Source organism: Coenobita brevimanus, chromosome 87 (assembly GCF_032717465.1).
Source record: "Coenobita brevimanus isolate Jiangsu-jjx chromosome 87, ASM3271746v2, whole genome shotgun sequence".
Lineage (NCBI taxonomy): Eukaryota > Metazoa > Arthropoda > Malacostraca > Decapoda > Coenobitidae > Coenobita > Coenobita brevimanus.
Genome location: NC_137040.1, coordinates 16,463,785 through 16,490,166, shown reverse-complemented (window position 1 = coordinate 16,490,166; position 26,382 = coordinate 16,463,785). Strand labels below are relative to the sequence as shown.

At 43.4% G+C, this 26,382-nt stretch overlaps 1 protein-coding gene across 1 annotated transcript in view; it reads left to right on the top strand.

The window, feature by feature from the left end:
- The window catches only part of beag (IC cytokine homolog beag), a 498,741-nt gene that overhangs the window by 427,931 nt on the left and 44,428 nt on the right, over positions 1-26,382 (top strand). Inside the window, exon 10 of the mRNA XM_080280996.1 lies at positions 3,711-3,973. Coding sequence (XP_080137122.1) covers positions 3,711-3,973 — 263 coding nt within the window. The remainder of the gene's footprint in view (positions 1-3,710; positions 3,974-26,382) is intronic.

The following is a 26,382-nucleotide window of genomic DNA, read 5'->3' as shown; positions in this document are numbered from 1 at the left end:
ACATCCACATCTACCCCACAGCGTTCCTTCACTTCTTCATTCGTCAACCTGTCCCTCCACGTCACTCCACATGCTCCTCTCAAGTAACTCATTTCCACTGCTCTCACTCTTAACTTGTTCCCCTCTTGCAAGGTCCATGCCTCGCTTCCAAACGTCAGGGTAGGGATCACAATACCATCATGCAGTGACTTCTTAACTTCCATACTCACCTCCCTATTTCTCATCACTGCTTTCAGTGTGCCAACAACCTTCCTTCCCTGCTGTATCCTTTCACGTACTTCATCCCCCAAAGTTCCATCCTTACTTATCATACTACCCAAGTACTTGAATGCACTCACATTCTCCATATCCTCACCATCCAACCTCACTGCACACTCTGTGACTTCATTCCTCTCAAACACCATAACTTTACTTTTGTTTACATTAACTTTCAGCTTCCTCCTCCTACACACTGTCCCAAATTCATTCACCAAACCTTGCAACTCCCATTCATCTTCACTCAACAATACTGTATCATCAGCAAACAGCAACACCGGAAGCTTCCAAATCTCACCCTCATTCAATAGGGCCAGCCCCACATCCACTGCCCTACCTTGCACCTCCTTTACAGCCCCATCCATATATATATTAAACAGCCATGGAGACATCACACACCCCTGTTTCAGTTCGACATTGAGATCAAAGAACTCACTCAGCTTACCATCCACTCGCACCGTAGCCCTAGCTCCCTCGTATATACTATTCACAGCTCTCAACAATTTCCCCTCCACTCCATATATTCTTAATACCTTCCACATACCTTGCCTATCTATTCTGTTATAAGCTTTCTCCAAGTGCATGAAGGCAGCATACACTTTCCTTCCCTTCTCTAGATACTTCTCCACTAAACATCTTAGAACAAATATCTGATCTACACACCCTTTTCCCTTCCTAAATCCCCCTTGTTCTTCTCCAACTAGCTCCTCTGTCATATGCCTAACCCTATCAATGAGTATTCTACCATATATTTTACCAGTCACACTAAGAAGGCAAATACCCCTATGGTTACCACATACTTCTCTCTCCCCTCTTCCTTTGTATAAAGAAACAATTATACCTGATTTCCAGTCCTCTGGAACCCTTCCCTCTTCCCAAGCCAATCTACACAACTTCCATATCCACTCCACAACAATCTCACCCCCATACCTAAGCATTTCACCACACACTCCATCAATTCCTGGGGCCTTTCCCAACTTAATCTTCTTCATCGCTTCCACTACTTCCGCCCTACTGATCTCTTTCTCCCTCCTCTCATCTCTTCTTCTCCCAGCCATTCCCCAACCACTTATACTGGCACTGCTCTCACTCTCTACATTCAATAAATCCTCAAAGTGCTCCTTCCATCTCCTCAATTTCTCTCTCTTCTCCACCAACAATCTATTATTCCTATCCTTCACTCCCCTATTATTTCCCCTTTCACAGTGCCTTACTTTCTTTACCTCCTTCCAAAACAATTTCTTACTCTCCCTCCATTTCACACTCAAATTCCTCCCAAACTCTTCATCCACTTTCTTCTTACTCTCCTTCACCAGTCTCTTAACTTCCCTTCTCCTGCTCACATATACCTCTCTCTTCTCTCTCATCTTCTCCCCTACCTCTACTTGCCAACCATTCACCATATGCCTTCTTCTTTTTGTTCTACAGCTCGTTTCACCTCATCATTCCACCATGCTGTCCCTTGCACACCCTTGCGTCTCCTCCTCACTCCACAAACCGCCTCACACGCTGCGCCTATCTCTTCCATGAATATCTTACATACGTCTTCCACCCCTTCCATCTGCTCTAGCTCATACCTTCCCAATCTTTCTTCCACTATGCTCTTATACTCTGTCATTTTCTCACTATCTTGCAATTTCTCCACTCCTCTCACAGGAGCTGCTTCCTCCTGTCTTCCCCTTTGCCTCCTCAACCACTTCCTTTGCATCTTTACCTTGGCCATCACTAAGTGATGGTCCGAGACTCCATTCCCCCACCCTCTCCACACTCTTGCATCCAACACTTGTCTTCTCATTCGCTCATCCACACACACGTAGTCTATCATTGCCTTTCGTTCAACAAGTTCACCATCCATCCTCCTCATTACTCTCCATGTATACCGGTGGATCATCTTATGACGAAAGTAGGTGTTGGCTATTGCCAACCCCTTACAAGCACAGATGTCCACCAAAGCACTACCATTCCCATCTATTTCAGCTGGCACACCCCACTGACCAACCACTCCATCAGCTCGTATATTCCCAACTTTGCCATTCATGTCTCCAATCAACAGCACTCTCTCGCTCCTCTCAAACTTGTCCATACATGCTTCTACTCTCGCCCAAAACTCATCTTTCACTCTTGCCACTCGATCCTCTGTTGGAGCATACACACATACAATCGCCCATTCTTGTATACCTACTTTCATCCTCACCCATACAATCCTTGCACCCACTGTTCCATACTCTCTTATATTCTCCTTCCACCTCTTGCTTATCATCAGACATACTCCCTCTCTTGCCCTCTCATTCTCACTGACTCCCGCACATATACCTACACCATATTCCCATTCTCTCACTGAATCAACTGTCAGATATTTTCTGAACAAAGTTTCTTGGAATTCCATTTAAATTATATATGCAACCTATTTCTGTTAATTCATATATGTTAACATTTCTATGTACGATTCACCGCAATCAACAGCTTCTCAATTTTGTTATCGTTGGTAATTGCTTAACCATCTCCAAACCATTTATTACATTCACACATAATTTCAGAGAACCTACACGTAAGCCATGTAAATCTCTTGTAATAGCTTTAATAGGACAGTAACTACAATAAAAATGGACTAACAATGGGTAACCTGCCTCTCTCAACTCGCAACTACTGTTGTTTACTGAGGATTCGTCCTCAAGTAATTTTTGGCCCACCGAATTAGGTCCATTGTACATGGTTCAAAGGAAAATGAGACTTTACAATGGCAAGTAAAACTAAACTGGTAAAAATTACGGGACTGAACTGTGAAATCAGCATGGAATATTGTTGACAAAATTCCCGAGTCCACTGACGTACGAAATAACCAATCATCTTGCTAGTTCCTCTCTCTGCAGCACTTATGTTGCGAATGAGTCGTACATCTGACAGCCGACGGCACATGCACAGTGAATGCAAGGAGTCAAGATCTCCAGGGAGTCAGAGTTTCTCACTACACCCTACCTTGTATCCCCTTTATAACCCCATCCATATTCAGACTGAACATGACATCCCTGTTTCAATCCAACATTCAGATAGAATAAACCACTCAGTTCACCATCCACATGCACTGCAGCCTTAGCACCCCCATACATACTCTTCACTGCATTCAGCAGCTTCCCATTTACTCCATGTATTCTTAATATTTTCCACACTCCTTGTCCATCCACTCTTCATATGCCTTCTCCGAATCCATGAAGGCTGCATAAAACATCTTTCCCTTTTCTAGAAACTTTATCACTAAAGACCATAGGATGAATCTCTGATCTACACAACCTCTTCCCTTCCTAAAACCTCCCTGTTCTTCACCAACTAATTCCTATGTTATTTCCCTACCTTTGTCAATAAGTATCCTACCATATACTTTTCCTGTTACACTAAGAAGACAAATGCCCATGTGATTGCCTAGTTATTCTTACTGATAATATTTACCTCTATCTCAGGGTAACAAGAAAGGTCCTGTTGGTCGATGGGATTTTGATACTCAGGAAGAGTATAGTGACTACATGAACCAGCGTGAAGCGATGCCCAAAGCTGCCTTTCAGTATGGAGTTAAGATGGCAGATGGGAGAAAGACACGACGCATTGGAGGAAACAAGGAGAAAGACAGGAATGCGGAGTTAAATCGTGAATGGCAGCAGATTCAACAGATCCTCAAGAGACGCAAGGATACTGAGGGAGTTGGAAGTGGCAGTGGAGGAGGCCCGTGAGTAACTAACAGCTGTTGCGAAATTAACTGTAATTACTGGTATGACACTTAGCTAGTGTATACAATCATCCTCATTTTTTGCAGGTGGTAGGGAACAGACATGTTGATGAATAGCATGTTTTTGTGAATGAAAACCCCCCTAATGGGACCCATCACCCATAATTTAAATATGTGAGTGCTGTAAAAACCATTGTACGGCCCTAAAACAACCAGATATTATAATCTGCTTGTTGGAAGTGTTTTTTCAGATTAATTAACCCTTGTAAACATTTTGTTGAGTTGTCCCATTAGCCAAAAACTGGTATACTTTGAGATGGTTTATAAATTTTCCATCCATCCATCCATCCATCATCCAATCCTATGTTGCCCCATGAGGAGCATAGGAGCCCGGGGCTAGGCAAGTTGCTCCTGACATTTAAGATGAGAGTGACCAGCCTCACTCATCCCTGAGTGGCATAACATGAGCGGTAACCCCAACCACCCCTTGGATATAAACCTTCACCGGCTCAATCTGACTGGAGCACCATAATTACCCACTAAACCACCAGGCAGTGGCGCAGCCAGGGGGGGGCCACGGGGGCCCGGGCCACCTCCCCAAAATTTCTACGTGTGTTCGAGAATAGACTGTGAATCTTAAATGTTGAATACTTGTTTAATCCAGGGTGTAATACTCGGTATGTCACATATTTGGAGAACTGAAAAAATATGCAGTTACGAGTAAAAGGTCTTGTATACACATATACTTTTTAAGACTTACTTTAGGTGCGAGACAGATATTCGAATTTATGCACGGGGAGCCGTTGGCGCCCGGACGGGTGAGGAGAGGAGGCAGGAAAGGTAGCAGGAAATGTGTGCTGCCCTGTGAACTTTTCAATTTTTTTATGTACCTTCTGACACATTATCTTCAAAACGGGAAACTCCGTTACTAATAAGTTTATGTAATTAACTAGTTAGGAGTACCTGTAGGCATGTAGGCCTACATGTGGCAGAATTGGTAAGAAATTTAAACAATCATGGCAACATTTACTGGCCATCAGCTGAGTGTCACTCGCTCATCACCTGCCTGTGCCATCAGCCATCAGTCAACTCTCATCAGGTTGTGTTGCACCAGTGACCAGTCCATGCAACTTGCTAATTACGTTACTTGCACACTGTACTGTGACAAGAAGTAAAAGACGTATTCTGTGGGTTTCCCTGGATCACTTTATCATGAAACAGAAGCAGCCACAGCAGTCAAGTATATTGGACTTCATGAGTTCAAGTTCTAAAAGGTTAACTTATGTTTAGCAGTGCATCACACTAGAGGATATTACTACTGCCAGTAATAATAACAAATGATAATGTTATGCCGTGAGCTGTACATAAGTGTAGGTGCACGCAGAAACTGGAAGCCAATGACTGCTCAAGATTTTCCTTGTGATATATTTCAGGCTTTAACTACCTGTGCCCTGTGTGGCAACTATCACTGGGGTAAACTAATCATCATCGAATTAAGTGAAGTATTTAACAGACGATGGGTTTTCACAGACATTAGCATTGAGTGTGGTGAGTTGGGACAGTGCGGGACACTGGGTGAGTTGGAACAGTGGGCACTGCAATGCCAAATGCAATGAAATTTCCATTTTATGGTGCCCATTCAATAGCCCTGCCCCAACTTTACAAATGTTGTTAATACTAGCTCTCTATAGAACCACGAATAATGCATGAAAAATATGCAAATATAAAAGGGTAGCTTTTTGACTTTTGTAGAATTCCATTTTTGAAAATACACATATTTGGCCAATTTTCCTCTCCCACAGACAGTTTTAGAGCTAAAGGTCTCCTTTTTGGTGGGTGAATCTTCAATTGTTATAGTATTTTGTGATTTATCCAGAAAATGCATTTTTTACAGTAGAGCAGTGCTGAAGGATCAATAGACAATTGCCCCGACTCGCCCACCAGTTTTTTTTTTTTTTTTTTTTTTTTTTTTTTTTTTTTTAAACCCAAGGTGAGTTGGAACAACAATTTCGTTTGTGATTTTTGCAAGGAAAAACTTACTTTTCATGCATTATGTACTACTATATTTTATAGTTTGCTGTATTTATGGTGGTTTTGGGTGTCAACAAGTACCATAGATATTTCTCATTTTCAGGTTGCATGCATGCCATAAAGAGAGAAAATACTGTGACGTGGATTATGGCAAAAAAGTATATAATGGTATAGTGTTAAAAGTAGGGAAAAAGAGTTGTACAATGAAATTTTTGGAAAGGAGAGAAACTGAGAAATTCAACTGGCCAGTTTGTGATGATATACTTTATACTGACGATTTCCAACAGTATATCATTTGGTGGACCTGTCTTATTAGCAGGAACTGTACCTTTCAGTATGCAAGAGGTTGACAAAGCCTTTCATGATTATAATAAGCATATTTATCAGATAATTTTTCAGCTTAAATAGTTACAGGCAACTTAGTGGAAGTCTTTAATACGGAATATGTATAATGAGTGCGTCCTTAACCCCTTAACCGCGGGGCGTCACTTTCGTGACACTTGGGAACAAGGGATCATACCGTGGGGCGTCACTTTTGTGATTCTGTGTTATTTTGAATTCGCCCGGGCTTTCAAGTGGTGGCTTGTATCATCTATCAGTACTGCCAATGTCCAACACTAGTCAGCACTCCTAATCTCATCTGTACTCCCATCCATTGTTGACAATTTAGCCATTTCTCCCCGTTCTTGACTCCCCTCCCTACCTCCCCTCCATTACCCTATCCTCTCGCCTGCCTTGCCGTGCTACGCTAAGTAAATCTTCCCTGGAATTTTTCACTGATTTCATCCATTGAAATAAGCCCTATGCCTTATTCTTATACCAAATAATATATACAAGAAAGAAATAAGGTAAATGAGAGTGCCATATACCTGGAATTGGCTAATTATCACCTGACAACACCTTACGATCACTCGTTCGCTAATTTTCGCTGTTTATTTCCCTTTGAAATATGCCGTATAATCTATTTTCGTAATAAAAATATATATAAGAAAGGAAGGGAGAAGCCTAAGTGATATTTACATTCACCTGGAACTACCTAATTATTGCAGGCCACCAGACTGTATTCTACGCTAAGTAAATCTTCCCTGGAATTTTCCACTGATTTCATCCATTGAAATAAGCCCTATGCCCTATTCTTATACCAAATAATATATACAAAAAAGAAATAAGGTAAGTGATAGTGCCATACACATGGAATTGGCTAATTATCACCTGACAACACCTCCCGTGCACTCGTTCGCTAATTTTCGCTGTTTATTTCCCCTTGAAATATGCCGTATAATCTATTTTCGTAATAAATATACATATAAGGAGGGAAGGGAGAAGCCTAAGTGATATTTACATTCACCTGGAACTACCTAATTTATTATGTATTGTCTTGGTTTCCTGCAAATCATTTCATTGCTATATATTAGCAAGTCTCACAAGGCTGAAGTTGGTAGTATTGCACTCACCCTAGCCAGGCGGCAGGAGGCCACCACTATCAGTTCACTGTCGTCTTTCACGGTGAAAGTACGTCTGATTTGCTCCTGCTAACTTCCACCGCTTTTTAGCCCCATGCAAAGGGCCCTGTGACCATTACCCCCTACTAAACCTCGTGTGGAAAGAGGTAAAGGGCTGACGATTGATAAAGAGTGACTACGATCTTTCTATTGAGTAAAACAGTGCAAGTGGAATTGTAAATTATGTGTAAACAGCAAGTGAAAGCAATGAATGTAAATGTAAGTGAACAGTGGAAAATAGTTTTATAAGTTACTTCAAGTGACAGTGCATAACACAGTGTAAATAAAATAGAAATGTTAATAATGTAAATAAAATAGAGAAAGTGAATAGAAATGTAAATGAATAGTGTTATAAGAATACGAGTATATATACTATGAGTAATGAAAGTGAAAGTTTCACTCTAGCATGTGTGAATATTATGAGTTATGAGAGTTAAGGTGAAAGTGACATTCACTCTTAATGCTAGTATACAGGACGAGAAAGTGAATGCTACGTATTTTACTGAAAGAAATTGAATGCCTACAGTGACAATAAACTACTATTACTGAAGGAAACTTATGAATAAAGACTGTAGATATATATAAGTGTTATATAGTAATAGAAATATAAATTGTGAGTGTTTTTATGAATAATAAATGACAGAACACCAGCGGCGAACTAGCGCAAGTGGGAAGGTCATACGCCTTTGTAATTTTCATTGATTTCACAGTGGGTTTTTTTTTCCAAACTATTTGAGAATCATAGAATAGTGTTTCTGGTGATAATATCAGGCTGTGGTAATCACATTACGGATTGTCGGGAAGTGTAAAGTGGAGACTTTGTTACCCAACTTCAGAGGTCTCCACAAGTCCTACAGTACTCGACAAAGGCTCAACAAACACCCCAGGAGAAAGCTGAAGATATGTGCCATAAGCATATGTGATTTTAATATTCTAGGACTAATAACTGACTTTTGGCCCTGGAAAGAGGAAATTATAGAGGCATAAAGCTTTTAGATCAGATAATGAAGGTAATGGAGAGAGTTTTAGAAGGTATAATTAGAGAAAGAGTGAATACTGATGAGATGTAGTTTGGGTTTATGCCAGGTAGGGGGACCACTGATGCTATATTCATTGTTTGACAGCTTCAGGAAATATATATACCCCCCCTGGAGGTAGGGGGGTTTCAAGAATACTCCCCCAGTATCCCTGCTTGTCGTACGAGGCAACTAAAAGGGTTGGTGGTGGGTTAGTGCTCCACCGCGTAAAAAGAACCAACTAAAAAAGCGAATAAAGCGCCTTGGACCCGGACGGACCTTACGTTGACGACTAAGGAACGGACAAAGGACATTCTTAGGGTGGGAACGTGGAATGTGAGAGGAGTGAATGATGAAGTGAAAGAGAGAGAGATTGTTCAGGTGCTTGAGGATGCAAAAGTGGATATATGTGGATTGATTGAAACTAAATGGAAAGGTGAAAGGGTGAGAGAATGGGAATATGGTTTAGGTATATGTGCGGGAGTCAGTGAGAATGAGAGGGCAAGAGAGGGAGTATGTCTGATGATAAGCAAGAAGTGGAAGGAGAATATAAGAGAGTATGGAACAGTGGGTGCAAGGATTGTATGGGTGAGGATGAAAGTAGGTATACAAGCGTTGGCGATTGTATGTGTGTATGCCCCAACAGAGGATCGAGTGGCAAGAGTGAAAGAAGAGTTTTGGGCGAGAGTAGAAGCGTGTATGGACAAGTTTGAGAGGAGCGAGAGAGTGCTGTTGATTGGAGACATGAATGGCAAAGTTGGGAATGTATGAGTGGATGGAGTGGTTGGTCAGTGGGGTGTGCCAGCTGACGTAGATGGGAATGGAAGTGCTTTGGTGGACATCTGTGCTTGTAAGGGGTTGGCAATAGCCAACACCTACTTTCGACATAAGATGATCCACCGGTATACATGGAGAGTAATGAGGAGGATGGATGGTGAACTTGTTGAACGAAAGGCAATGATAGACTACGTGTGTGTGGATGAGCGAATGAGAAGACAAGTGTTGGATGCAAGAGGGTGGGAGAATGGAGTCTCGGACCATCACTTAGTGATGGCCAAGGTAGAGCTGCAAAGAGTGTGGTTGAGGAGACGAAGGGGAAGACAGGAGGAAGCAGCTCCTGTGAGAGGAGTGGAGAAATTGAAAGATAGTGAGAAATTGATAGAGTATAAGAGCACAGTGGAAGAAAAATTGGGAAGGTATGAGCTAGAGCAGATGGAAGGGGTGGAAGACGTATGTAAGATATTCACGGAAGAGATAGGTGCAGCATGTGAGGCAGTTTGTGGAGTGAGGAGGAGATGCAAGGGTGTGCAAGGGACAGCATGGTGGAATGATGAGGTGAAACAAGCTGTGGAACAAAAGAAGAAGGCATATAGTGAATGGTTAGCGAATAGAGGTAGGGGAGAAGATGAGAGAGAAGAGAGAGGTATATGTGAGCAGGAGAAGGGAGGTTAAGAGACTGGTGAAGGAGAGTAAAAACAAAGTGGATGAAGAGTTTGGGATGAATCTGAGTGTGAAATGGAGGGAGAGTAAGAAATTGTTTTGGAAGGAGGTGAAGAAGGTAAGGCAGTGTGAAAGGGGAAATAGTAGGGGAGTGAAAGATAGGAATAATAGATTGTTGGTGGAGAAGAGAGAGAAATTGAGGAGATGGAAGGAGCACTTTGAGGATTTATTGAATGTAGAGAGTGAGAGCAGTGCCAGTATAAATGGTTGGGGAATGGCTGGGAGAAGAAGAGATGAGAGGAGGGAGGAAGAGGTCAGTAGGGCGGAAGTAGTGGAAGTGATGAAGAAGATTAAGTTGGGAAAGGCCCCAGGAATTGATGGAGTGTGTGGTGAAATGCTTAGGTATGGGGGTGAGATTGTTGTGGAATGGATATGGAAGTTGTGTAGATTGGCTTGGGAAGAGGGAAAGGTTCCAGAGGACTGGAAATGAGGTATAATTGTTTCTTTATACAAAGGAAGAGGGGAGAGAGAAGTATGTGGTAACCATAGGGGTATTTGCCTTCTTAGTGTGACTGGTAAAATATATGGTAGAATACTCATTGATAGGGTTAGGCATATGACAGAGGAGCTAGTTAGAGAAGAACAAGGGGGATTTAGGAAGGGAAAAGGGTGTGTAGATCAGATATTTGTTCTAAGATGTTTAGTGGAGAAGTATCTAGAGAAGGGAAGGAAAGTGTATGCTGCCTTCATGGACTTGGAGAAAGCTTATGAGAGAACAGATAGGCAAGGTATGTGGAAGGTATTATAGTAGGACTCGCCTAAGTTTGCGGCTGTGGTGTGGCCCGCACCTGTGTACAATGGTGCCACGTTTCCCCAACTTGCGATGTGAAACGTACGCTATTTATGTACAAGGCAACACAAATACGATAAATTCAGATGTATAAAACTTACATTTGTGTATTTTGATAGATGAATCAACAGTAATCTTATTATGCATAAAATATTTATACAGTAACACAGAAACCTGGCATACATATTGTACAGTGTTGCTAAAACAAATTGTAGTCACTTTTAATGTTTTTTAGCTTAGTTTTAGGGTGGGTAATAATATTACAGTTATAGATATAAGAGAATGAGCCTGAAAAAAGAAGAAATATGCCAATATCCAAAGTAAAAGAAATAATTCATATAATTCTTGTGAGTGGCAACACTGACACACCCAGTTTGGCCTAAGGTAAAGTACGTACCCCTCCGTAGACCCAAGCATACTGTAGCTTGTACAGGTGTTGCTAGGGAAAAATGCTCACATTTACTGGCTTTTACCATAATTTTAAGGGAGAGGAATAATCACATTTATAATCATAAGCTAATATGTAGGACAAAATAGTAGACATATGCCAATACTGAAGTAAAAAAAAAAACATTATTCACTCGCAAGCGGCAACACTTCCACACCCAGTCGGTGGCCTTGATCTCAGGGGTGGTGTAGAAATGATGTCAGATTTACAATATATACAATATTATTTAAAAGAAAATATCCAAAATGTCTCTTGCAATAAAAGAGAGAGAGAGAGAGAGAGAGAGACGGGGGTTGGTGGTGGTGGAGGCATTGTCAGGCTGAGAGAGAGATGGAGGAAGGGGAAAGAGAATGAATGAATGAAAATGAATCATGGTACTGCAATAACGGGTCATCTGTCGCCGTTTACAAAAAATGATAAATATCACTAAATATAACAAAACCAAATTAACAAATGAAAGCACAGTTATAAATAACTTATAAAAGAATCAAAAGTACTCAGGGTGGCTCACATCTCCCGCCAGGAGAGAGAGAGAGAGAGAGAGAGAGAGAGATAACAGTATAGAAAACGTGGCAACACTGTACACAGGTGCGGGCCACACCACAGCCGCAAACTTAGGCGAGTCCTACTATAGGAATATATGGAGTGGAGGGAAAATTGTTGAGTGCTGTGAAGAGTATGTACGAGGGACCAAGGGCTACGGTGCGAGTGGATGGTGAGCTGAGTGAGTTCTTTGATCTCAATGTGGGACTGAAACAGGGTTGTGTGATGTCTCCATGGCTGTTTAATATATACATGGATGGGGTTATAAAGGAGGTGCAGGGTAGGGCAGTGGATGTGGGAGTGGCTGTAATGAATGAGGGTGAGATTTGGAAGCTTCCGGTGTTGCTGTTTGCTGATGATACAGTACTGTTGAGTGAAGATGAATGGGAGTTGCAAGGTTTGGTGAATGAATTTGGGACAGTTTGTAGGAGGAGGAATCTGAAAGTTAATGTAAACAAAAGTAAAGTTATGGTGTTTGAGAGGAATGAAGTCACAGAGTGTGCAGTGAGGTTGGATGGTGAGGATATGGAGAATGTGAGTGCATTCAAGTACTTGGGTAGTGTGATGAGTAAGGATGGAACTTTGGGGAATGAAGTGCATGAAAGGGTACAGCAGGGAAGCAAGGTTGTTGGTACACTGAAAGCAGTGATGAGAAATAGGGCAGTGAGTATGGAAGTTAAGAAGTCACTGCATGATAGTGTTGTGATCCCTACCCTGACGTATGGAAGCGAGGCATGGACCTTGCAAGAGGGGAACAAGTCAATAGCGAGAGCATTGGAAATGAGTTACTTGAGAGGAGCATGTGGAGTGACGTGGAGGGACTGGTTGACAAATGAAGAGGTGAAGGAATGCTGTGGGGTGGATGTGGATGTGGTTGAGATTAGAAGAAATACACTGAGGTGGTTTGGACATGTGAAGAGAATGGAGAATGAAAGACTGACTAAGAGGGTGTATGTAGGTGAGGTGGAGGGAGGGAGAGGGAGAGGTAGACCGAGGATGAGGTGGAGGGATGGAGTTGAGAGGTATATGAGGGAGGGGGGGGTGAGTTGGGGGGAGGGTAGTCAAATGGTGAGTGACAGAGCGACTTGGAGGCGTTTTGTCTGCAGCCACCCTTTGTGGGATTAGGGCGTCGGGCTATAGATAGATAGAAGGGATCTTTATTTTGTTTTTGTTGATTTGGAAAAGACCTTTGACAGAGTCCCTAGAGAGGTGGTGAAGTGGGCAATGAGAAAGCTTGGCTTGGAGGAGTGGCTGGTTAGGGTGGTTATGGCTATGTATGTGGGTGCTCACACCCAGGTAAGAGTGAATGGAGATTTGAGTGATGAGTTTTCCGTGAATGTTGGTGTGCATCAGGGGTCAGTCTTGAGTCCCATGTTGTTTATCATGGTACTTGAAGCCCTTTCACGTGACCTTAGAAACGAACTTTTGTGGGAGTTGTTGTATGCTGATGATTTGGTGTTGATTGCAGAGAACGAAAGGGAGGCGGAGGAAAGGTTTAGGAAGTGGAGAGATGGTATGGGGCACAAGGGCTTAAGGGTAAATGCAGATAAAACAAAAGTGATGATATCTAGGGTTGGTGGTGGTACTGTCAAAGACGAGGGAGAGTGGCCATGTGCAGTTTGCCACAAGGGGGTGGGAAGTAATTCTATCTTGTGCGGTGTTTATGATAAATGGGTGTGTATCATGCCACTGCTAGACACCAAATTTATGTGTCAGTTTAGCTGCTAATTCCACCGGATCCACCATTGTGTAGCCGTTATATGGAATAGCACAGCTGACTACATATTATGTGTTCTGCTGTTATAGTATAACTAGACCACCGTGTTGGAGATTGACGACACTGTCTGTAGTACACGCAGCTACTCGCCGTTACTGCCCGACACTTTCCACCAGAAGTCCTCTGCCACTAGAAGGTGGAAGCTGGTCTGTTATTTTAAGTGGTAGCGTAAGGTGACAGAAATGAGCAGATTAAATCTCTCTTTATTGGGCACAGAATAAATACAACTGCGACCCGAGAGATATGTAAGAGCAATACCACCTCCCTTGATAACTATATGACTTCTTCTGATGCTGTACGCTCACCGTGCCGAGTTGGGTGCAGTGCTGAGGTCAGCTAAAAGTGAGGTGCCAAGCATTTACATATACTCTGGGCTTATACAAAAAGTAGAGATAAATGACAACTCTACTAGCACATTATACACCTCTATAGAATGGTATTAAGTACATTCACATATACCAACATAATCAATGGTTCCCCGGGACTTTACACTTACACACAATTCAGATATCTTTTCACTTTTCCTAACCTTCATTTTATAATTGAAACAGGGTGGCACTTGTGGTCTGCCATCCACCTTCTTTCTATACCACAGCTAACAGCGAAATGATATTTGGTTATTCATCATTCACACTTCATTACACACTGTTAATTATTACTAAACAGCTTTAAGAATTATTATGTAAAATGTGTGATACTACAACTTCTTGTGGAAAAAGATGTTGACACCAGAACATTGCTCGGCCACACCATTGACGTCCTCGTCGACATTGTTGTCCTAACTACCGTGTAGCCTAACCAGAGTGTAGGGTAGCTAATTATTCAGGAACATCCACTTGCAATCCGTGAGTATGGACAAGTGGTCTCAGGGGGTTCCTTAACCCGCCCCATCCCAACGTTTTTGGACCTTTTTTTTTTTGGCCCAAACATCCGCTTTTGGTGAGAAACATCGAAAATTCATAGAGAAATCGCTCACCTGAGGTTTAAAATACGCGATTTAGGTACAAGTACTTCCTTACCTGACTGGGTTTTCTAACAGGTTGGCACCAAAGAAAACAAGTTCTATGGAAGGGTAACTATTGTATCCACTCATAAACAGTGTTTATTTATTTACTTGGTACGAATTTATATGTAGTACAAGAGTATATTGGTTTTCAAACAGTAATATAGGCATTATAAGCATTGTTTCACTCACTAACTCATCACCATTCATGACCTTTTTTTTCCCACATTACCTGATCGTCATTTCTGACTGTTTCTTCCTGTAATGCTATGTAACAATTGTCCTCCACATTGTCATCGATTGGGGAATCACTCTGGCCCTGAATGTCTTTATTGGCCAGGTCACTGGTAACAGGTGAATTGCCGAGACAATGGCGTGCAGGGGAGAGGGGGAGATTATGCGGTGTAAGGCATTGTTCCTGCTTGGCATCTTGTAGAGGAATAGAGGAAGGTGTCCCGTGTATACATGCCAAAAATCACTCGCGAAAATTGAAAATTGTGCAAATTAGAGACCTTGCGATGTTGCCGTGTTAATTCACGTCGCCGGGACGGCGCGGGTTAATTGGCGCCTTAAATAGTAGCCTAAACCACAAACACAGGACAGTACCACAATAAGTAGAAGACCAACACCAGGACCAAAATAGGAAGGAGAAAGGTATGAAGGAAGATAGGACAGTACATAAGGCTCTAAATCGGTCCTGTTCAGGTGGGAGAGGAAGGTAAGCTCCTTTAATACATGAGACAGCCTATTCACATTCAAGGAAGTAACATTGAATGAAGGTAAAAAGGGTCGTAACTGGGATGAGAAGTTCACTGACAAAGCTAGATGTTGCTTGCTAGGCAGAACTGCTATCTCTTTACCGTGTAACTCACAAAAATCAGGTGCAACATAGTACCCCTTTACTGTAAGGAATTGATTCTGTGAGGCACAAGTCACAGTTACGTCCTCTGTCTCAGGAAAGTAAAAGTACTGTTTCGCATGAATATGAGCATGGAAAACTGACTTCAGTTGAATGGGTTGGAAGGTGCAACGTTGCAGAGCAGAAGAAGTATTTGTGTCCAACAAGGCCCTCTTACACTTCTCTACCTTTAATGGTACGAAGACAAAATAGAAAGCAGGACATACATGGAGATCAAGAAATGAGGCCTTACACTTCTCATATTCATCCACAGTCGTTTCTGCTACATATTTCTTGTCATCAGAGACAACTAGCACCTCTAGACCCTCATCAATAACAACAAGTGTATTATTAGCAGTAGCAAAAGGGAAGGGAATGAACTGCCATGCCTGGTACGTTACAGCATTCCTCATAGGTACCAATATCAGGATGCCTTCATGGGTCAACTGGGCCTCTAAAAATGGGTAATAATATTCTAGTTGACTCAGATCTAAGAGTGGCATAAGTCCATGCTTCCACATAGCTATATCAAGTGCATTTGTTAGTATATTAGTAGGAAGCAATAAAGCATTAACCCTGTTCAAACTTGCATCAGTTAAGCCATCCACCATATTGGCTGCATGCTTCTCCAAAGCAGTGGTTGACTGGTCGAGAGCATGTAAGTACTCAGCGAATAACACCAAGTTAGCTAGGGTTGGTAGGTTAATTTGGATGTTGTTCACAAGCTCTACTAGATGGTTGGTAGTCCTAATTATCTTGTTAGCTTTGTTAGTGAACTCATCTAACTGTTTATACACATGCATGATTAATCTATTATTGGCTTTAGCAGCCAGTGTCAAGTCATGCATCTGTCTACCCAATTGCACTATGTCCTTATCTAATGCCGTACCAAAGAGTTGTTGAGACAGGATTCCTAGAAAATCCACAAGTCCTCTCTTAGTACGTGCATGGACATGCTTGGAAAGATCAGAGTGTACGTTAGGTAAAGCGACATGCAAGTTAGTGAGCCTGTCGGTGAGCCTGTCTATATGCCTAGTCTGAAGCTCAACAATTCCATGCAAGGTTCATTTCAAAGCTTCAGTGTCAGAGTTTGTCAATCGTGGGTTTCGATTAAACATCTTTCCCACTTCCAACAGTTGCTGTCTGAGATTCGACAAGCCTTTGGAGACCTCTTTGACAATATCTGGCATTTGGAGATAGCCTTCCATTGGATAGGAGACGCATACTGCATCTTCCACTACCACGACTTCTCCAAGTGGGCTCTTCAGTGCTCCTGGCATTAACACAGTCGTGTCCGTGTCCGACGTCATTCCATAGGTCCACCCCAAGCAACGCACGAAGAGTATGAGCCACAGCCACATTTGTCTGCAAGAGAAGATACTCCCTTAATCACTCTTGTTGTGGGATCGTAGCTTGCTGCGATACTCTTGGTTAGGGACAGGTATGGACGACGACATAGACTGCGACGAAGACAGAGGGGACAACACATCAGACGCATGGTTAGTTAGGCCTAGTTCTTGACTTACTAGTTTGATCCTATCAGCATGTACTACCTCCTGAGTTCCATTAGCTTCATCCTTTATTCTATAAGTATTTCCACATACTCGTTCCACAACGGTATATGGTCCGCGGAACTTAGGTCTGAGCTTGGAAATTCTCTCAGGGTTGTGGATCATGACCTTCTGGCCTGCCTGTAACGTCTTTTCTTGACTACCTATGTGTTGTTTCGCCATCATCTCCGCTCTTGAGGCTTTTAATCTTTTCCGTACTTCACTGTGTATACGTTGGAATTTCAACAACTGTACCTTTGCGTAGTCTTCTTCGTTGTATACTGGAGTAGGAGGTCCAGCCAACAAATCGTAGGGTAACACTTTCTCTTCTCCATAAAGGATATAATGAGGAGACTTCCCAGTTGATGAATTTTCTGAGGAGTTGATGGTCGCCGCTACATGTGATAACCAGTCTTCCCAGTTATCCTCTTGATTTGAGGTTATTGCTGGTCTCAAGGCTTCCAATATCTTCCTGTTTGTCCTCTCCACCAGGCCATTGCTCTTAGGACTGTAAGGCGTTACAAAATCTTGCTTTACTCCATACATACAACAGATTTCTTGTAACACCTGGTTACGATATTCACTGCCATTATCACTGAGCAATACCTTAGGTGAAGAGTATGGACAAATCACTGAAGTCACAAAAGTGTGCGCCACCTCCTCTGCAGTTTTCATCTGTAAAGGTGCTAAAACAGTGAATCGTGAGAAATAGTCCACTGCCACCAGTACATAACTCGAACCTTGACGACTTCTCGGCAATGCTAAGAGATCAATGGAGACTGTATCCCAGGGTTTTTCCGGTAGAGGATACTCTAAGATGGGAGTCGGAAGTCCCGTCGTTCCTCGTATTTCCACGCATTTGACACATTGACTGACGTGGGCTTCTGTGTCCTTCCTCATTGTCGGCCAATAGTATTTCTTTCTCGTCTCACGTATGCATCTATCGCGACCGGGATGATCCGCTTGAGGTACGTCATGAACTAACTGTAGCACGGCTTGCTGTAAGGTAGCAGGAACAACCAACTGACATACAGTGTCCTTCCCTGGGGGTTGCTTACAAAGACTCTGTTGAAGATGGAAGTGAGTCATCGGTACTGGGAGTTCAGGTTGACAAGTCTTGTTGCCAGACTCCAAGGCATAGATGACTTGAGACCACATCGCATCCGTACGTTGTTCCGCTTTTACCGTGTCTGAGGAATACTCAGCAAGAGCAACATCCTCGGCTATGGTAGCAGCAATGTTTCTACTCAGCGCGTCAGCTACGACATTTTGGCAGCCCGGTAAATATCTGACCTCTGGATCTAACTCCATTACCTTGCTAAACCAACGCGCAACCTTACCGTGCAAGTTCTTTCCTTTAAGTAAGTCGCGTATGGGTGCATGGTCAGTTAAAACAATTATCCGGTAGCCAAAGATAATATCCCGGAAATGTCCTAACGCCCACACGACTGCTAATGTCTCCAAATGTGTCGTCGAATAGTTCTTCTCTGGGGGTCTTAGTGCCCCACTAGCATACGCTATGGTATGTGTCTTGCCTTGCTTATCCTTCTGCTGTAACACCGCTCCCAGACCCAAACCTGAGGCGTCCGTGCACAGATAGAAAGGTTGAGTATAATCAGGAAACGCTAATACGGGTGCTTCTGACATGGCTTGTTTGAGCTCGTTGAATCTTTTCTCTTCCGAGGGTCCCCATTTCCATGCAGCATCCTTCTTAAGTAGCGTCGTTAAAGGTGATGCTATGATGGCAAATCTGTGGACAAAACTCCTATAAGAGCCAGTGAGGCCTAGGCCTTACCTTGTCCGGCACAGTCTTGGTGCCATTACCATCAATGAGGTATCCTAAAAATCTAATACTGGACTTCAAAAATTCGCACTTTGACAGCTTGATTTTCAGACCTGCGGATCTCAAGGTTTCCATCACTCGTTCTAACTTGTTAAAATGATTGTTAACGTTGTTACTCACGATGATTAGGTCATCTAGATACGCTAAGATGTCTTGCCCTAACATCTCGCCAAACAATTGGTTTATTATCAGCTGAAATGTTAAAGGAGCATTACTCAGTCCAAAAGGCATCCGGAGAAATTCAAAGTGCCCACGGTGAGTGCTAAAAGCAGTAATGGGACGCGACTCTTCGGTCAGCTCCACCTGTCAATACCCTGACACTAGATCCAGACAAGTAAACACAGTATTTCCCTTACGTAATGATTAAAGTAAGTCTCGCAGATGCGGAATCGGGTAACGATCCGGTACAGTTACCTTGTTCACTTGCCGAAAATCCACAACAGGTCTCCCACCACTGTCCTTCTTAGCCACCAGAAAGAGTGGTGCATTCCAAGGTGGAGGAAGGCTGGATAACTTCATCATGAAGCATCCTTTCAACTTCCTCATCCACTGCTTCCCTTTGGCTGTGCGGTAGACGGTATGCGGGCACATAAACTGGATTTGTACCAGGGCACAAACCAATATGATGCTTCACCCTATCCGTCCTACCCAGCGCTTCTCCTGGAAGTGCTACTACATCGGAAAATTCTCTAAGGAGGGCTAGGAGTTGCGTTTTATGGTCTACATTATCCGTGACCTTCACATGTTGCTCTAGCTGTTTTTCCTTAGCCAGACGTATGGGTTCCGACTGAGTCGTTGCTTGAGATTTAACTACAGGAGAGATCATCGGCACGTCGTCGACTTCCTTTATGGGGGCACCATAGCACATCAAGTCGCCTATATAACAACCATCTCTGAGCTTAACTGCGCCACCACTCATATTGGTGATGAAGAGGGGCATCTTCTGGTCTTGCCCAAAGCTACTCAGAGTCGATTCCAGCGACAATGCCTTATGTTTTACAGTCTCAGTTAAGCATGCTACATCAGTTCCCTCCGACACGTCAGGTACTCGGACAGGAATTTTACAGACAGTACGACTGGGTAAATGGTGATTACCACTCACTATAGCCCTGACTTTCTTCCAGTCCATACCCTCTGCTTCGTGTGCATCCGGGGACTCCCTTGACGTTTCACTTGTTGGGGTCACAACTGGTTGAACGGCTCCTGATTGGATGCCAGTTCCAGTTTGTGTCGCTGAGGGATTAAGGCCTACAAACTCTTTCCCATTAAAGGAAATGGAATGTCTTTGAGGGTGTATTACTATGTCATACTCCTCCATGGTTTCAAAGCCTAACAGCCCATCAGCTGGCAGAGGAAAATCCTCAACCACATAAAATGTAGCACGTAACACAGGAGATCGTTTATCTGCCCTCAGTGTCAACAGCACCTGGCTTACAATCTTCATTCTACTCCCTGTCACACCTGTCAACATTACATCAGGTGCTGATAATGTCCAGTTTGTTAGAGGCATTTCACTTTTAAGTCTTTCCAGTGCTTTACTAGAAATAATGTTTGTACATGCCCCTGTATCTACGATCAGGGACACTTGGCCTTTCCCTATGATCCAAGGAATAGATAATAAGTCCACCTTAGTAATAGCTGCCACACACACATCGGTGGATTGTACTATTTTAATTACTTTTGCGTGCGGCCCTGAGCTTCCCCCGAACTAGCTTGGTTCCCTAGTTTCTTCCTCTTTTCAGTGACAAAGGGGCAATAGTCCGTTTCATGAGGACAATGCCCATGTATGGCACACCACCTTGGCCCCTTTGGCTTGGGTGCCATATTAGGTACAGGTATCTGCCACAAAGGAGGAGGGTTAGTTTGACTTTGCACGCCCATATTGTTAGTCATGCCCCAGGTATTTGGATAAGGGCCCTGGGTTTGCATGCCAATATTAGTATTCATGCCCCATTGATTGGAATTCTGGGTTGGCATGCCAATACCATCTGTGTTTATACCCCATGCATTTGAATAAGGAACAGAAAATAAATTCTGTCCAAAACCTTGTGGTGTACTGAAAACATCTGAAGTATAAACTGGTATGTGAGTGGTTGTAGTACTATCAATAATGACTGGATTTTGCATATCCTGAGTGACCAAAGGTACTGTTGTAGTCTCAGCTTCCACAGTCTCCTCACTAGGAATACTCTCATTAGCAAGACTAGTGGCCATTTTGGATCTAACTGATTGCTCTGGGACTGTTGAATAAGTATGACCAGAACACAAATGCAAAGCGTTCAAATCCTCATCCAGTCTTTCAGAAATATCCTCATCACCTTGATCCTCAATATGTCCTTCACTCATTTTATATGTCTGAGCACTTTTATTTAATGTATCAACCCACTCATAAAATGCTGAGTCTAGTGGGGTTGGCTGATCTCTATTTCCCCTAATTCTACATCCCCACTTTTTCACTGTATCCATCCAACCTTGTCAGTAATTATTCCCCTCCCAGTTACAGGAAGATAAACTGACATAAAATAAAAGGAGAGTTACGGTAAGTGACAGAGAATGGAACACACATAAAATACATAGAAAGTATATTTATTTCAAGGGAATTCTGAGAAATCTTTATTTCCACACATTAACTAACTAACGTGTGTTGATTCAAGTGTGTGTGTGTGTGTGTGTGGATTACTAATGCATGGACACTACCTAGATATGAAAGTCCAGGATGATGTTCCACATTCCACATTCCACACTCCACCAAACTCTTCCAACCATATACGGCAGCCCGCTCACTGTGGGAGTTAGCAGCACGCCAGGCAGTGACGCCACACGACGCATCACACACGATCGTGGCACCACACAGCCCGCGCTCGCTCGCCTCAGCTGTCCGCGCCTCTGGAGTTGCTAGAAGTCGCTGGTTGACCCACTCCCTACTGCACTGGCTTGATCTCTCCTTATCTCGCCTCTCACACACGGGAGCGAGATTCTTGCCAGTTTGCATTTGAAGATGGAGATATCTCGCACACCACAGGGCGAGATAACTGCCAGTTTGTGCTTAAGATAGGAATCTCGCACTGGCAGAATAATGGGAGGAATTAATATTCACCACTCCAGTTTATCTGCTCCACTTAACTCACTGGTAATTAGTCCCCTTACAACAGTAGAGTAAGATTTTCTGTTTCACCTTCAGGAACGAGCGATTGCAAGGGTTACTGGTTCACAGCATAAATCCCTTTAGCACTTGTATCATATCCCAGCACTGAGCACCAAATTTAATGTATCGTGCCACTGTTAGACACCAAATTTATGTGTCAGTTTAGCTGCTAATTCCACTGGATCCACCATTGTGTAGCCGTTATATGGAATAGCACAGCTGACTACATATTATGTGTTCTGCTGTTATAGTATACTAGACCACCGTGTTGGAGATCGACGACACTGTCTGTAGTACACGCAGCTACTCGCCGTCACTGCCCGACACTTTCCACCAAAGGTCCTCTGCCATTAGAAGGTGGAAGCTGGTCTGTTATATTAAGTGGTAGCGTAAGGTGACAGAAATGAGCAGATTAAATCTCTCTTTATTGGGCACAGAATAAGTACAACTGCGACCCGAGAGATATGTAAGAGCGATACCACCTCCCTTGATAACTATATGTCTTCTTCTGACGCTGTACGCTCACCGTGCTGAGTTGGTGCGATGCTGAGGTCAGCTAAAAGTGAGGTGCCAAATATTTACATATACTTTGGGCTTATGCAAAAAGTAGAGATAAATGACAACTCTCATAGCACATATGCAAAAAGTAGAGATAAATGACAACTCTCCTAGCACATTATACACCTCTATAGAATGGTATTAAGTACATTCACATATACCAACATAATAAATGGTTCCCCAGGACTTTACACTTATGCACAATTCAGATATCTTTTCACTTCTCCTAACCTTCATTTTGTAATTGAAACAGGGTGGCACTTGTGGTCTGCCATCCACCTTCTTTCTATACCACAGCTAACAGCGAAATGATATTTGGTTGTTCATCATTCACACTTCATTACACACTTAATTATTACTAAACAGCTTTAAAAATTATTATGTAAAATGTGTGATACTACAACTTCTTATGGAAAAAGATGTTGACACCAGAACCAGGTGCATAAGAGATGTAGTGGTATCAGAGGTAACCTGCAAGATAATACTGATTTTATGTGTGCGACGTGTCGGGGTGAGCAGGTGGAGATTGTCAGACGTGAAGGATTGAACTTGCCGGTGAATCTCTTGAGTGTGTGGAAGAGTTTTGTTATTTGGGAGACATGTTGTGTGCTGGAGGTGGGGCTGGAGCTAGCTCTGTGGCTAGGGTGAGAAGTGGTTGGAAGAAGTTTAGGGAACTCTTGCCTCTCCTGACATTGAGAGGACTCTCCCTACGTGCTAAGGGGTCTTTGTATGCAGCATGTGTTAGGAGTGTAATGCTGTATGGCAGTGAGACCTGGGCAGTGAAGGAGGAAGATATTTGCCGGCTCAGACGTACAGAAATGACAATAATTAGGTGGATGTGCAGTGCGTCCCTGCATCCAAGGCCTGGAGGGGCTGGGTTGACGATGGAAGAGTTGAGTGGTAGGATGGGACTGGAGTGTATTGATGTTGTGATGAGGAGAGGTAGATTGAGATGGTTTGGACATGTGGAGAGGATGGGCGATAATAATTGGGTGAGGAAGGTGAGAAGTGTTAATATTGGGGTTGGGGTTATGAGGGGTAGACCGAGAAAGACATGGGACGAGGTCATTAAGTGTGACCTCAGGGTTAAGGGACTGAACAGGGAGGCTGCAATGGATCGTGCGGCATGGAGAGCCGCCATTAGGTGACCAAGGCCGACACATGCAAGCATGTTGGAGCCTTTAAAAACAAAATGAAATGAGTCTGTCGGAGCGCGAATATGCCCGCAGGAGCCGCAAGAAAAAGCAAAACAAGCCCGCGGTTAAAGGGTTAAGTGCGAGGTGTTTGGGGGGGTAGGTTAGTCATTGTGGCCCCCCCCAAAAAAAATTATATTTCTGACTGTGCCCCTGCCACCAGGTGCCATAATTTGGTTATATGGTTACCACCCAGTGTAATAAATGGTTTCCCGGTGTACAGGAAACCATTTGGCTTGTCACGAAGTGTAGAGTCATCCATAGGCAGAAGGAAGAGGAAAGAATGAAGGAAGGAAATGCAGAAGAGAGAGTGTAAAGTCACCCGTAGGCAGAAGAATGAGGATAGAATGAAGTAAAGAAAGACAGAAGACGAAGGAAGTAAATAAGGAAGGGGGAGAGGAAAGCAGACACCCAAGAGCAGCACTACATCGAGATTTTCCAAGTATCCAAAATTGGCAAAAGCAGAGTCATGAAAAACAAGGGTTTACTACTGGCTAATGGCCTAATGCCAGACAACTTTATTCAACTGAGTGAAGTCCTCAGTGGTCAGAGGATTGAATGGTGTTTGGTTGCAGATTTATTGCAGCTACATGATTGGTGTGTCTTGCAGACTGCTGTGTACCTGTAGGAGCTGAAAACAAATTCCCCAAAACTATCTCAGAAGTTGAAGTCTTAGATACGTGTCCCATGCCTGCCCAGGGCCCAGTAAAACTAGATGGGCTTGTGGGGTTTTGTGGAATATTATAGATGTTAATGGTAAATGTAAAAATGAAGGTGTTCAAGGGAGAAGCAAAAGTATAATGTTACAGCAGTATGTAAGGTGAAGGTTAAAGAGAGTGGGTGAATAGCCACATTGTAGTAAGACATAGGGATGAGCAGTTGTTTTTATTGAGTAGAGGGAATTTGTTTGTGATTGAATGATGAATAAATGAGGAGAACTGAATGATTATGAATGTATCGTTTTAAGATTCATGTTTTAAGTTTGAGGTGATGAAAGTGAATGATGAATATTGCACATGCACTTGGGAACATTTGGTGTAGAAGAGAAAGACAGGTTCTGGGATCAGCTGGGTTCAGTGACTGAACACATGCCAAGGTGCCGTGGAGTATTTGTGGGGATTGTGAGTGGACAAGTTGTACAAGTCATCTGAATGGGGAAAGGATATTTCTGGTGTGGTAGAAGAAATTGATGATAGATGGAAACTGAAGAGCATGCGCCAGGAAGTTATGCATAAATAACTAGCATTTGAAGCACACAAAAGTACATAAATATGCAGGTTATGTACTGCACTTTACTTCTTCACACTTGAATTACTTATTTCTGATCTAGCTTTATGACATATGTTACTGAGTTGCCTCAGTAATATGCATACAACTCAGGTACTTAGTGACAGTTTCCTTCAGCTGCGAGTGGACTACATGATCTGCTTTGCATATACCTCACTCATAACTGATTACACATTTCAGTGAATCTTTCACACTACTAATTAGCCTCCATTCACACATATAAAATTGAGATACTGGATTTTCCTGTGTATGACAGTGCATTATGGAAGAGGTACCCTGATTCTGGAATGCCATTTCTAAGTACTGTATGCCTAAGGTGCCCCGGCATGGGCAAAAACCACGTTGTTCCTCTGGAAGAAAGGATCTAGATTCCAGCCACCATGAAAGACGACAAGCCACCATCCTCTCCAGCAGTTTCCCTACACATGAGAGGAGGGCAGTAGGCCTGTACAAGGATGGCATGGTTGGGTCCTTGCCTGGCTTGAGAATAGGCAGTAGCATCAAAGTCTTCCATTCTGCTGGGAATATCCCCTGGCTCCAGCTGCAGTTATATATGTTCAGGAGGCAATCCTGCAGGTTTGGTGTCAGATGCCACCGAGTCCGTGCCTGCGGCCCTGCCGGTGCAGAGGGCAGTCAAGGTGGAGGCGAGTTCTGAGGTGATGAAAAGGCTGTCTAGACCAGCAGTGGCAGGGGAAGAGATGTGTTGTTTTATCACCTCCTCATACACCTTGGATGGGGGCAAAGCAGATGGATGGCTGAACTGGATGTGGAGGAACGATGCCAGATAGTCGGCCATGGACAGGTCATCAAGGAGGAACAACCCATCCCTGTAGAGTGGATATGAGTGGGTGGTGGGGTGTCCTGCCATGGCCCATAGGAATCTCCAAGTGCGAGCCGAGGAGGTGGAGAAGGAAAGGCTGGCACAGAAGGAGGTCCAGGCTTGCCTTTTTGCCAACTTGATGGTTCTGGAGCAGATGGCATTGACCTGATGGTACTCGAGACCTAGTTATTGGCAAGGGTTGCGGCTTCACATGTACCAGGCTCTATGACAGGCCCTGACCACTGCCGCACATTCTTCTGACCATCAAGGAACTCCTGCTCGGTGTACACATTGGCAAGTTGAACGCTGACAAACTTTGCCCCCTGCCTCAACCAAGTGATCTGCGAAGTCCTTAGCCGACAGTGGAGGGGAGCCCCAGCTGCCTGGAAAACAGGAAGCCAGTTCTGTCCGGAACGTGTCCCATTTGTCTCTCACCAACTTCCATCTGGGGCGACATTCTCCGAACAGCAACGTGGAAAGGCCCGGGTAATCATAGAAGACTGGT